General features: G+C 35.0%; 1 protein-coding gene across 7 annotated transcripts in view; it reads right to left on the reverse strand.

Annotated features, from left to right (window-relative positions):
• Nucleotides 1–788: 788 nt before the first annotated feature.
• Nucleotides 789–14,434, reverse strand: part of Cd226 (CD226 molecule) — a 102,975-nt gene continuing 89,329 nt past the window's right edge. For all 7 annotated transcript variants that reach the window (XM_048419446.3, XM_048419448.3, XM_048419445.3 and 4 more), the window contains 3 exons: nt 13,396–13,492; nt 9,120–9,177; nt 789–4,594 (listed from right to left, as the gene is read on the reverse strand). In XM_048419446.3, coding sequence (XP_048275403.3) covers nt 4,481–4,594; nt 9,120–9,177; nt 13,396–13,492 — 269 coding nt within the window. In that variant the 3' untranslated portion in view covers nt 789–4,480. The remainder of the gene's footprint in view (nt 4,595–9,119; nt 9,178–13,395; nt 13,493–14,434) is intronic.

Genomic DNA, 14,434 nt, shown 5'->3' on the forward strand with positions numbered 1-14,434 from the left:
GAAGAGCGCTCCCCTTGTTCCACATCCTCTCCAGCACGAACTGATACTTATTTTTGATCTTAATCATTCTGACAAGTGTAAGATGGAATCTCAGAGTTGTTTAGATTTTCATTTCCCAATGACTAAGGATATTATGCATACCCTTAAGTTTTTCTTAGCCAATTGAGATTTTCTGCTGAGAATTCTCTGTTGAGATATGTATCCCGTTTTTAATTGGACTATTTGGTTTGTTGATTTCTAGAGTTTTGAGTTCTGTATATATTTTGGAAATCAGCCCTAGAATGGTAGTCAACAGATGTAAAATTCCTTTAACAACCATACCTTCCATTCCTATAAGATGACCGTACCCACACAAATACTTCTTTTTTCAAATCAAATGATTGGTATTAAGTGAATAAAATGCATTTCTTGTTATTTTTAGTGTTTCAAGATAGAGTTTCTCAGTGTAGCCTTAGCTATCCTGGAATTCTTTCTGTAGACCAGGCTGGTCTTGAACTCACAGAGAACTACCTGCCTCTGCCTCCTGAGTGCTGGGACAAGTGCCACCATGGTATAAAATACATTTCTGGCCCCTTAAGAGAAAACAAAAAAAAAGGAAAAGAAAAGAAAGAAAATTCTTACATAGCTCTTTGAATTACACATATTTGTAAAATATACAAAATATTGCTTTGAGATAAAAGTTACAAAGTTTCCATGATTAAAATTTGTTCTGCATTTTCTGTACATGTTTATTTCTTTCAGTTCATTGCTCTTCAAGTTCATTGGTAGCAAATGAAAACTAGTGATCATTGAGAACTACATTTTATTCATTCAGAACAATTGATTACAGTTCATCAAGGGAAAGAATTGTTTTATGGCTAAAAATTCATAGTCTTAGATAATGGAAAGTAAAACTGAAAATGTTCTAAATAGGATAGTAACAGAACATAAAATTATAGCAAGGACAATAAGCAACAAATCAGGATCAGACAGTTATTAATAGCCCCAAATAAGTTATTTTCTAACAGCACCATACAACACTGTTAGTTCTTTAAACATAGAAAATATAAACTATGCAAATTGATCTCTAACTATAATGTGGACTTTTCTAATTCATAAAATTATTGTAATAAGGGTATTATTTTTATTTAATAGAGTTCTGTAAGGAAACTAATAAAAATTGCATGTTTAAAATAAAAAATAAACCTCCTAGCTTTTTGCTTTATTTTTTTAAATTGATATTTAATATATAATATCTTAACAATAATTTTAAATTTATATTTTGGAGTTATAGCTCAGTGATAAAGCACTTCTCTGACATTTAAAAGCCCCAAGTTCAGTCCTCAATAATAGAAAAATGGAAAAGAATAAAAGAGGAAAGAAAGAGATTTATATTCTATTTTCTTAACATTAACATGAAGGCATTTAAATAAAGTTCAACATCAGTCTAATATCAACATATTGAATACATAGTTATTGTAAGTGCCTAAGGAAGTGTTCTATCCCTAATCAAAACTAAGTTCCTTTCACTGTTTACTTTAATGTAGATATTAGAATAACAGCATTTAATATAAACATGTATATTTCACTTGATGTTGTATTATATATTGGTATACATTATATACATAAAACAACTCCAGAAAGCATCTGACCTCCAAAGTAGCACCAAATTAAAAAAAAATAAACAAAAACAAAATTGTATTTCATCGGTGACCTTTATCTTTCTTTTTTTTAATCACCCTTCTACCAGTCAGAACAATATGCACAAAAAGTATTGGAGGGCTCACATTCTAGAAATCTGGTGAATTGTGTAGGATACAAAGATTACAGTTAAAGTGCTCTCTTGGGTAAAAAATGTCCAGAGAGACAATGAACATCATCTCTTTAACATAACAGAGCTATGGGGAGTTTGGAGGCGGTAGAAAGTATTCCTGATAAATACTAAATTATGCTGTAGGATAATGCTCTTATACACTGTAAAGATTTGCCACTCACATTGGTTTATTAAAACGCTGGTTGACCAGTAGTCAGGCAGGAAGTATAGGTGGGGCAACCAGACTAGGAAAATTCTGGGACAAGAAAAGAGAGAGACAGTTGCCACCCAGATGCAGAAGAAGTAAGATGAGAATGCCTCTCTGAGAAAAGCCACGTAACTAAACATAGACAAGAATATGGGTTAGCCAGGCAGTGGTGGCACACACCTTTAATCCCACTACTCAGGAGGCAGAGGTAGCTGGTTCTCTGTGAATTTGAGGCCAGCCTGGTTTACAAGAGAGAGTTCCAGGTTCTCTGCTCCAAAACTGCAGAGAAATACTGTCTCGAAAAACAAAAAAGGGGGGTGTTAATTTAAGTTGTTAAAGTTGTAAGTGTTAATTAATCAAGGTGTGAGCTAATAGGTCAAACAGTTTATAATTAATATAAGCCTCTGTGTGTTTCTTTGGGACTAAACAGTTGTGGGACTGGGCAGGACAGAAAGTTCCGCCTACAAAATTTTGCAAGGGAACTACATATAGAAAGGAAGGCTAGGCATATTAAATATATTTTGAGAGAGAGTAATTTTTTTCAAAAAAGCATGTGAATTCCCATAGCAACAGAGAAAATGCCCAACATTCTTGAGGCTCTCTTGCTACTTAAGTGACTCTTCATACAAATCACTGACCACTAGGTACCTATTTATATCTCCCTATAGTGCAATTATAAAAGCATTTCCTCTCCCTTACTTAGACATTGCAAAACTGGGCTCCCAAATAGTCTAGAAATCAGTATTTTGATTGTGTATAACATTTACAGAAAATAACTAGTTATTTTATGAACAGTACTAAGTTGTTTCACCATCAATCTAATCTGTACAGCCATATAACCTCTGGTGGTTTCAAATGCTGATTGTTTTCTGTTAATTGTTTTCCAACTTTGGTACACTGACATATTTATGGAAACAGTTCACAAAAGGAGACATGAAAATCTTCAAATGAACAATTAGCATCTGAGCTAACCATTCCTGAGTAAATACATAGGCACAAATAAGAAATGGTCATTTTCTTTTATTTCCCTCTGAATTTCTGTAGTTTGAAAAATAATTGGCCAATTAATCATGTATAGTACTTAAGGATAAAAATATGAAATATCCACTAATTAGCTTTAAACTATGAATTACAGTTTAGAGTCATTGTAACAGCATTAGCATCTAGATTTGTTTCACTAAGTTTATAACAAAATATATAAACCAGAAACTTAAAGGAAGCTTTCTACAATGAAGATTTAAAGATAATGATCCTTTAAATTTCTTTAGAGATGAGAAATGGGTCTTTCAAATACTAAACGCCATTTTATTTGGTAATGACCACCACAGTTTGGAGATAACTATAGTTTTATTTACCTTCATAAATATGTAACAAAACCAGGCGCATTCTCTCAAAGACAGCAATGTTGGTAGAGGTGAACTAGTTCAAACTCTGAAGCACAAGTCTTCTTTCACATATTACTATTCTGTGACACCTTTTCCTCTTCCCTCACATTCTCCAAATTCACTGGTCTCGGGTTCCTACATTTCTGAATTCTGCTGCTTACAGTCACCAATCTCTTTTCATGTGTTCATTTTTTAAAAGCTTTTTGATTCACAAATTTACATATTATAATTATTCTCAAAAGTAGAAAACCATTATCAAAAGCATTGTTTCTTATTAGAACATCTCATTTTATGGAAGACTAGCCCTGGCAGAGGGCAAGAATTCTCTATAGAATTTGAGATGAATTTATTTGAAACTAGAAAGAGAAGGGAGATATTTTGCACCCATTGCATTCCTGACCATCTTTATGTGTACTCCTTTGAATGATGTTGATGTTGCAGTATATTCACCTGTTAGCTGGTTAACGAGCAACATCTGTGTAGTCAATATTTGTTAGAAATGACTTCTAGGTCCCTTTCATCCTTCTTTTTAACAATACTTGGAATTTCCAAGTGAGGATTTAGCACTGCCCTTGTTTTTTAAGAGAACCCATAACTGATTTAAGTTATTTCATCCTTTATGATATCACTTTCTTCTTACTAATAAGTGAATAATCAACTTTGTTTCTTATATTTGACCTGAAAAGCTTCTGCCAAGTGTCACTGACAACCATCATGGGAGCATCCAAGGGAAGCAACATGAGAATTGGACCAGTAGGACGTAAATGAAACTAACACTGTGGGAAGGATTCAGAGAGAAGCTTCTGCTCATCGTTAATTTCAAACACAACAAGAACACCTTGTAGCATTCATCTTCTCTAGACTGTTATGTTGCATATGGGACATATGCAACATGTATTGTACATATAAGCTAATTATATCTGGACTTTCTAATGCATCTCTATCAAAAATATTCATAGGTGATAAAGCTTCGTTCTAGTAAATGACATAGATCCAATCAATTTTTATCAAAGTAGATATTGGTGGTGAAAAAAGAATGACCAAAAACCTATGCCATAGACATCATCATTAATGTGTTCAGGTCAGAAGAACAGTTTAGAATCTTGGTTTTGGTCTTCGAGAGAAGGTTGGATAGTTAACATAAATGTCCTCTTTCTCATCATCTACAGAGTGGATGGGAGATGTGGGACTTCTGCAGTTGGTAGCTACCTAAAAAATAAATAGCAAAACATTGAGTGGTTCATTAAATTTCAGCATCCAATGAAAGCATTCTATAAGACCCTCCAAATATACTTAGCTAAATTTCCATTACAAATAATTTGATAAATTTTCCCCATATTATACAAAACTTAACTAAAAATTATATTCTCAATTTACAAGACTGGAATAAATGCTAGATAAGTTTAAGGCATATTATCAGTTTTAATATCATTCTCATTAGTTCTTCAAAGATAAGCTGTCCTCTACCTTTGCAGGGTCTAGTATACTTTCCCATAGTGTGTACAGAGTAATATCTGATTAAAGTATACCTGAATAAATAAAATTTTCCTTAAATAAAAATTTTTATTCATTTTGATTATTTTAAATATACATATACAATATTTAGGTCTTGTTTATCACTGTTCCTTCCCCTAACTTCTACCAGACTCATCAGTACACTCCTGCCAACTTCATGTCCATTTTTTTAATAACCCACTGACTCCAATTTGTTCTGCCCATATACAAGAAGGTGTGGAGTCATCCACTGGAACATGGTTGACCCATCAAAGAACACATCTTTAAAGAAAACTGACTCTCCATCCTATAGAAGTCATCATCTGTGAATAGCTTCTCATCTACGGGTTGGGTCTTATGAATTCACCTTCCCTCCAGGTTGGAATGCTGACTCTTTTCGTCTTGCATGGATATTGGGTAGACAATCACAGCTGCTGAGGATTCATTAGTGTGGTCAGTAATTATATGTCCAGATGAGAGTGTTTTAATTCAGTCCTTCCCTTCCCAGGATCTGACTCTTATAATTTTTCTAACTCCTTTTCTAGATAATCTGATGATCTCTAAGCATTGGGAAGAACAGGCTTCAGTGTGTGTGTGTGTGCGTGTGTGTGTGTGTGTGTGTGTGTGTGTACCATGAATAGTTAAGCACTCCACTGATACTTATTCTCTTCGCTTCTCTTTAAATTAAGCTGTGTTTCTATGTTAACCACTATCTACTGTACAAAGAAACTTTTGTGGTAATATCTGAGAGCAACATTAGTTTACAGATACTTAAATATGAATTTAGAGGGCAGATTCATACTACATCCATTTAGAAAATGCATAGTATCAGGTTCATGAATGGGGCCTATAGGCTCTCCACCATGGGTCTTACATTTACAGTACCAGGCATACATTTCCTCCCATGGAGCAGGTCTTAAATCCAACCAGAGAGTAGTTGATTAATCAATAACATTTGTACCACTAATGCACAGTGCTATGCAAGATTTTTGATGACTTTTCCCTCTAGCAGCCTAAGTAGCCCCCTTTGGTGTTATCTATGAAAGCTATCCAAAGAGGAGACAGCTTCTTGTCAATGTCAACTTGATTTTTCTCATATAGCATGGGTAAAGTGTGTGGTGTCTTCATAATAGGATCTTATCATTAAGTTCTGGTGGGTAATCAGGAAGAGTAGCACTAGATTGTACTGTTTGAAGTTCCTCAAGGACACTCCTAACAAACAACTTGAGAGGCAGAAGCCCATACCTAGCTTTATTCCCTTTAATAAACAAAAACGTTAAAGTACACAGTTTCCTAGCATTAAAAAAGTAAACAACTAAATACACATGCACACAGAGAAACAGTTTGATGATTAATTCAAAATGAAATGATTTTGTCATATGTATGAAGAAAGAAAAAGGAAAAGAAAGGAGCTTTGATATTGCTATGGACTGTGTAAAGCACTCAAAAGAATCAAATATATCTAACACCTTTATTTTTCACAGTTTTAAGATTTCAATAGTTTAAGATTACTGAAACTGTCCACAAATCCTTTACCAACAGAAGTCTAGAACAATTAGATATCTAGTAGAAATAATTTATAGCCTTTTTCTTTCTACCCTCAAAATTCATAGCAACACATTGGCATTTGGATTGGCTTAATGGGACAAATAACTCAGCACAGAGAAGGGATTCTGAATCTAAGCATTGGAATTGGAGCATCATCTTTTGTGCTGTGCTAGCGTATGAACTAAGACAATACATCTTTGTTTTGAACTTGATTCCAAGAAGTAAACCATGAGTAAATCAGGGAAAAAATTTTAAAGACCAATGCTTCATAACACAGGAAAATTAAGTTGATAGATTTTTAAGAAGTCTGCAGCACACATATCAGATTGCCAGGGACTTTTTAGTACTTATCCTTTTAGGCATGTAGAATTTGACTGCAAATAATTAAAGTGAAGAAAAATTGATGTCATTTTGGATAGCACTTGAGAAAATGTCTTAGTTCAGGCAGCTATAACAAAATAGCATAGACTAAGTGGCTTAATTAAACAGCAAACATTTACTTCTCACAATTTTAAAGTGTTTAAAATCCAATGTCAAATATCAACTGAGGGTTTGATGCTTGAATTACAGATCGTCTTCATCCTTCTTCCTGTGCAAAATCTTTTCTTGGATAAAAACAAGAAACCAAGGTGTCTGGCTTTTTAAACTCTTTCCATTTCTTCTTATAGAAACACTAACACCATTAACGAAGGTTCCACCCTTATAACCCAATCACCTCTGCAAGGCCCTACCTCCAAATACTATCACATACTGGAGGTTTGATGATTTCAATATGTGGATTTAGTAGTCATATGAGCATTCAATCCCCAGTAATGTTTTATAGTTAAAGTTAAAAATATAATAGTTTGCTACTAAAATAGAGATATTTGAATTAAAATTGAAGACAATGAACATGAAACAAAGCCCCTCTTTTCCTTAACTGCATGCACTTAAGGAAATTTCCATCCTTTGAATTAAACAGTAGGGGGCAGAAGCATAATAAAGTAAGAAAGAAAAAAATTATAATTTGCTACAATCCTGCAACACACTTGACAATTCAGTAACTTTATAACCTATTTGAGCATTTATAATTAAAAATTAATTCAAAGATAATATTATTAATGAAAGTCATGCATTATACCTGTGTGTGTGTGTGTGTGTGTGTGTGTGTGCTATGCTTCTGAGTCATTTATGTAGTTTAATTTAATTTAGCCCACGTAATAACCTTATGACATAAAATGTTATGTTCCATATTGAGTTGAATAGATGCATCTTTAAAAATGTCTCTATAAAAGATAGCCCCTGTTCCCATTGTTAGGAGTCCCAAAAGAGGACCAAACTACACAAATATAACATAAATGGAGAATACCTTGGTCAACTCTCTGATTGTCAGTTCAGTCTCCATGAGCCCCTATAAGCCCAGGTTAGTTGATTCTATACTGGATCACCTTGCCCAACCTCAATAGAATGGAGATGTCTAATCTTAATGTAACTTGATGTTGATGTTCATGGAAGACCTGCCCTTCACTAAACTAAAAAGGAGGAGGAGTGGATTGAGGATTGGGAACAGAGGGAGGGGTTGGGGGAAAGGACTGAGAAGAGAGGAAGAAGGGGACACTAACTGCAGTAAGGATGTAAACTAAATAAATTTATACTCTAAAATGTCATTTCAGAAGCTTCATTATTTAACATGTTTTAAAAGAAAGATCTTTGCAGATAAGTTAACACTAAAAAGATGGGAGGATGACTTAGAGGCTAATGTGCTTAGTGGGCGAACATTAGCATATGAATTCAGATTTCCAGCACCCAGCTGGGTACAGATCCCAGTAACTCAAGTACTAGGAGTTTAAGACAAGATCTCAGTCAATGGCCAGCCAATCTAGCAAAAGTAGCAAGCTCTCAGTCAATGAGACACTCTCTCAAAAAATAATATGGAGATATATAAAGGAAAATATAAGATATCATAAACCACCTGCCACCCCACACATATTGGCAAAAAAGCTTGCCTTCATATGCACATGCACGCACTCAAAATTTATGCAGATAAGGTTAATGTGTTAAACTGAAGTAAGGAACATCAGCCTTTAGTCCAATATGACCAGAACCTTTATTAGAGCCAAGGACATCCAGACAAACACAAATAAGACATCATGTGAGCAAAAGGAGAGATTTAAAGGTGTATCTGCAAGTCAATGACTGTGGAGAATTGCAGGAAGCTACCAGAAGCTGGAAGAAAAGACCAATTTTACCTCAGAAATAGCCATCTTTCTTGTACTTTTTGTTTTTTGTTTGTTTGTTTGTTTCAATCCTCAAAATCATGAAAGAATAGATGTCTATTGTTTTAAACTACCAATTTTGTTCAATGTGTTATGGAAACACACGTAATGCAGATCTTGGTAATGTGTAGTCTAATTATATCAGTGTAATTTCTATCCTTTTCCTCACAATCCTCCTGCCTCACCTTTCCAAGAGCTAAAAATATGGGTGTGTAGTAATTTTAACACTAAAAAAATTTTAAAATCCTGGCTTCAGAGTTGTTAACAATAAGAGGATAACTATTTCCTCAGCTAGTTGATACTTGAATTGCAAGCAATGTCATTTCAAGATCATTGAAAGGGAAATAAGCAATAAGATTGACAAGTGAAAATTTGAAAAAAAAAAAAGCTCTTATGGGAGATCTTTCAACAAATAGGAGTAATGACAATCAACTTACCTTACTCTGTTTATCACTGGGCTCTTTAAGTGGTGTTCTCACCTGTCTCCTTCTCCTTCTAGAATACAAATTTAGCAAAGAATATTAAGGTACTGTACACTAGTCATCCCTACCGCTCAGTTCCTTCCTCTGTCCCCAGCCACTGTGTACCTCATGAAAACATAGTTGTGGCTATAAATAATTGCTTTATATCTACGCTCTCTACTCTGATGGTTTGAGTGTCAGCTTGGCAAGATTAAAAGTCATCATGGAAATATATTTTTGGTGTGATTTTGGTTTCCAGATATTTTTATCTGAAAAATGAAGACTCATGTTGTATCACCATCCTTTGGTAGTGCCAAAGGCTCAATAACAAGAAGAAAATACACCGAGAATCACTTCCCTTTGCTTCCTGACTGGATACAACATGACTGGATGACTAAAAACTCTTCCTTCCATGATTTTGAAACTGTGAGTCAAAATAAATTTATTCTTCCTTAGGGCTGCTTTTTCAGGCATTTGTCACAGCAATGAAAAGAGTAACACACTTACCTTTTCCAACGTGCTCATAGATGGGAAAAACAATAACTGACCACAGTGGTTTTACAAAACACTATACAGCACTTAAACAGTACAGCTTTTGGACTTAGAGGTTTTCTACAATTAAATCTTCTTTAAAATGCCAACACCATCATTATTGGATGACAATAATCATTGACTTAAGCTTCTTAAAATCTCATGGGTCTTATAAACGATCGGGTGCATTATTTTATCTAGAGTTTATCAAAGCTCTAATAGAATAGGGGAGTGCTTAGAGGGGAAATAGCGTCTTGCCTATCTTCTCATGGTTGGTTCGCTGTGGTGCTGAAGTTAAAGCCACAGTCCTCCCACCTGACTCAAAGGCTCCCCATTCTGAGTCACCTGGACAAGCAGACCATCCAGAGACACGGTGTGCAATGCACTCACCTAGGAAAACCAAAGATCTGTGCAAAATTTCAAAATAATAAATATAAGAGAAACAAAAAAAGGTATGTCAAATGAATGTGTAGAAATATCCACAGCCAAGACTATGGAAAGAGCTGTGATGGGTACCATGGCTCTCTCTTTGTCATCTCTCTCCAAATAAAATTCTAACTGAACTGAAGCAGAAACAGATTCAACACAAGAAACGAAAATTTTTGTTTTTTCTTTTTCTCGGTGTTTTGTTTAAAGACACAATTTCAACTCCTCTGTAGAAAATTTGAAAGCAAGATATTCTTTCTAAAAGCTTCTCAGTAATAGCTATTGGTTGCCTACAGTGGATACTTGGAATTCCTTGGAAGTAGCCCTACAACCTCAGCACAATCTTACTTCTTTATGTGTGTTTATTTGGCTTTTGTTATTTTAGAAATTAGTCTTCAATTTATTTACTCCTTCTATGTATAAATGTATGAAGTATAATTAACATTTTCTTAAGCTTATGTAAGTCAACTCTTATTTATATTTTAAGAAAATATGTCCTATGACTGTTATTGGATGGATCTGTGCCTCTGACCATTTAAACTGTCATTCATAAGAAATGATTGTGTGTGTTGTCTGAGTGTCTCTGTGTTTGTGTGTGTCTATACACACATGTGTATCTCTGAGTGCATGTGTCTGTGTGGTTATGTTTACCAATATTTAAATAATTTTCTTTATGTAACTTGTGTTGTGCTGTTTGCTACACATGAGATCAATATCTCTCATAATAAGTCCTCTTACCTCATAATATAGTTAGTACATATACCAAGACTGTTTTGTGTTGAACAATTGCCCTGGTTTGTCTAATCGTAAGGTACTTCCCAGTATGTGAATTTTTTTCAATGCTGAAAAAAGGAGTTTCCAGTATAGCAACACATTACATAATCTGTACATTTTTATCAAATGTACAAATAAGCAACATTATTCTCACTAAATGTTATATATTGCCTTACAAAGACAGATGTCCAACTCAAGAATAAACTTTGGTTCATTTCATTCTAAGTGGCACTCTGTATTTCCCCTGTCATGCTCATTTACTATTGTCATCGTGAAGCAGAAGACTTGCTTCCAAAGACATCAAAATCACAGGTGACTAAATGTCAAGAGTAAAGTCAGGATTTGCTTTGGCTCCTGCCCAACTCAGCACATCTGAAGCTGCAGTATTATTCTAAACAGCAAGATGTGGGACTCTGGGTCATTGCTACAACCCTTGGGTCAGTTTTTAAAGCATTTCCATTTGAAGTAAGAACCAAAACAGACTTGTGCCGAGGTAGGACAAACAGCGTCCTTTCTTTTCTGTTTTTCACCTACTGTTATGCAGTCAAGCCTACTAATCTTTTTATAACATTTAACCAGGGAAGGTTATACATTCTTTCGTTCAATTTAGTTGTTCCGGTAAAAGTAATGCATTTTCAAGAAGCAAAACCTATCATGTCCAACACCTGTGACCCTCCAGAGGTCCCTTCTGCCACTCATTGTCTCAGCTGTGCTGCATGTCCCTACTTACTCCTCCTGTGGTCTCTGCCCTTTGCAAGTTTGTATAAACTAAAGTGGAGCAGTATGCTTGTGGGGGGGGTGTCTTTACTTCAACTTGGTTATAAAACACTTAAGATCACCCATGATGGGGGTAAAGGAAAATTTTCATGTGTCTCAAAGTACTTGTAGTACCTAGACATATTAGTGCTAAACACATTTGAAAGCTAGAAATGAAAAATCACAAAATTCTCAAATTATGGTTATCATACATAGATGTGGAGGAAACAATGACAATCACAAGAAGAATTAAAATACAAAGTAAGATTCGAGGAACAGCAGATAAGGAGGACAAGATGATTCCAGATAGTGACATCGTATCTATTTGAAGGAACATCAAAAGAGGACAGATCTCTGGCATGGGGAAAGAGAACAAGTGTCTTGCATGCTGAAAGAAGCACAAGACTGAGGACAAAATAGAGAAACTGTATTTTTGTAACAAAATTATCTTCTGAACAATGAGTTGAACATGTTAAAAATATATATAATTGTTCCAAATTTAACAAAATTAATCAGCACACTAGGAGGAGTAGTAATGTGGAAAATATAAATAAAGAGGGTGATGTCAAGAAGCAAGGCACCTTCAGTGACTTGGTTGATGGGTTCTAAGATTATTCGGTGTCTGGGAGAAGATAATACAAGTGTCAATCAGGAGAATGACATCACCAATCCTATTTTCCAAAGGAATAGGCACAAATCAATAGGTTAGAAGGAGAAAGTTTGTCAGAGAGCAAAGTGGGAGGGTGAAAGAGTTATTAAAATTAGGTGACAGTGAAAGAGGTAGAGGTCAGAGATAATATTTGGAGACAGGACATATAAACCTACTGGAGAACCAAATCAGTGTGTGTGTGTGTGTGTGTGTGTGTGTGTGTGTGCGTGTGTGTGTGTGTGTGTGTGTGTGTGTGTGCTTTAACGTTATCAGCAAGAAAAGAACAAAATTTTATTTATTCATTTATCAAAACAACCATATTAAGTGCCTGTGCTTTTACAGACATGCAAAATATGAATGTTCACTTTGGGGCCCTTCTCCCTTTGGCAGAGAACACTCCAGCTAAAACATAGTATAGGTTATCCAAGACAGTTAAGTATGAGAAATACAAGGAAGATCAGTAGTGCTCATGGGAGAACTAGAAGGGAAAGGAAGGGCCAACTAAGATAATTTTAGAACTTTCCTATATGCTGAAATACAGTAAAAAGTAAGAAGCTTCATTGGAACCTAAACATCTCTCTAAGGCCTTCCAGCTCCTAGCTAAGTCGCTTCATTTAGCACCCCTACACGGCTTGTCTCAGAAACCACCAAACCATTTTTTATCTTGCTAATATGTAAGCTTCCTTACCTCTTATTTACCACATTTCAGTAAAAAAAAAAAGTTGATGAATGAATAAAACATTACAGCTCTTCTCCCCATTTCTTCTTCTCTCTCTGTTGCCCCTTTGAGTCCCTCACACAAAACCTTCTCAGCTGGCAGCTATTCCGGTGGAGGAGGAGAAAGGGAAGATGGTGGAACAAAGGATTTTGCTAGAATAAGAGGGCACACTACCAACTCTACTAATAATTACATGAATGATTACAATTTTTGTCTATAATATTACTGCCCCTACATCTCATTACATTTTTAAGAACAGAAATACACACACACACACACACACACACACACACACAAATCCTGAATCATCTTGATAAGTTGTTGGATCATTCATAGTGAATCAAAAGTATCAGAATTATTCTAGACAAATAGGACTCAGGCTAATGTGTTTTACTCACCTGCTATAAAAAATAATTGTGATTATAATTAGGATAACAAGCAACAGTGAAACTGATCCTCCAACAATGGGAAGTATAAAATGTTTATTGGCTCCACCTAGAAAAAAAATAAGGCATGAATTAGTAATTTAGTTAAAGCCACCAAAGAAAAGAGGGGAAATGAAGAAAGGATCCAGTAATCATGACAGGATAAAAATCAAACTCAAAGAATTTAATAACAATAGGATGGGGTAAGGGGAGAAAGGCATTTTTCCTTGAGAGTCTCCTTAATTCTTATGACTATCACAGGTTTTTATTACTTTCTTGACTAAGTTGAGTTCAACAACAACAAGAAAAATATGGAGCTGAAAAATGGCTCACTGGTTATTTCTTTTGCAGAGGACCTATGCTTGGTCCCCAGTGCCTGCACAGGGGCTCACAATTGCAGCACCTGAGAATCTGAAACTTTTGGCTTCCAAAAGCACTTATGCTCACAATACATACATTACACAGATATGCATATATACATAAAGTAACAAAAATAGGTCTTAAGAAAGAGCAGTAGTGGTAATAGCACCCATCGAACACATATGCTCTTTCATTATCATATGCAAAAAAGTCCTTGCAGAGGAAAAAAAATGCAATGCTGGAGTAATATATTAACAGAACTGCATCTTATGTTGATGTATACTCTATGTAGGCAAATATAACTTAAATGTTTACCAGAATTTTAAGAATATACTTTATACTACATTTGAATGAATTTTATAAGTGATATTGAAGTTAAACATGTTACTCTGACTTGGTGTTGTCTGGAACTCTAAATTTTCCCCTTGACTGATCACTGTTTTAGCTGATTGGCCTCTAGCATCATCTTTCTCTGCTCAGAATCTTTGCATCTCTCAAACGAGGTGATAAATAAATATTTGAAAGAATGATGAGTTACTACTTGAGAAATCCCACCTCTGGAAGTACTAGATTGAGGTGAGAGACTACTCCACTTTTCTCTGTGACCTCCCGCTCACGGCCACCCTCACCCATTTCCACTCACAGAGTATCT

Source organism: Myodes glareolus, chromosome 13 (assembly GCF_982192425.1).
Source record: "Myodes glareolus chromosome 13, mMyoGla1.1, whole genome shotgun sequence".
Classification (NCBI taxonomy): Eukaryota; Metazoa; Chordata; class Mammalia; order Rodentia; family Cricetidae; genus Myodes; species Myodes glareolus.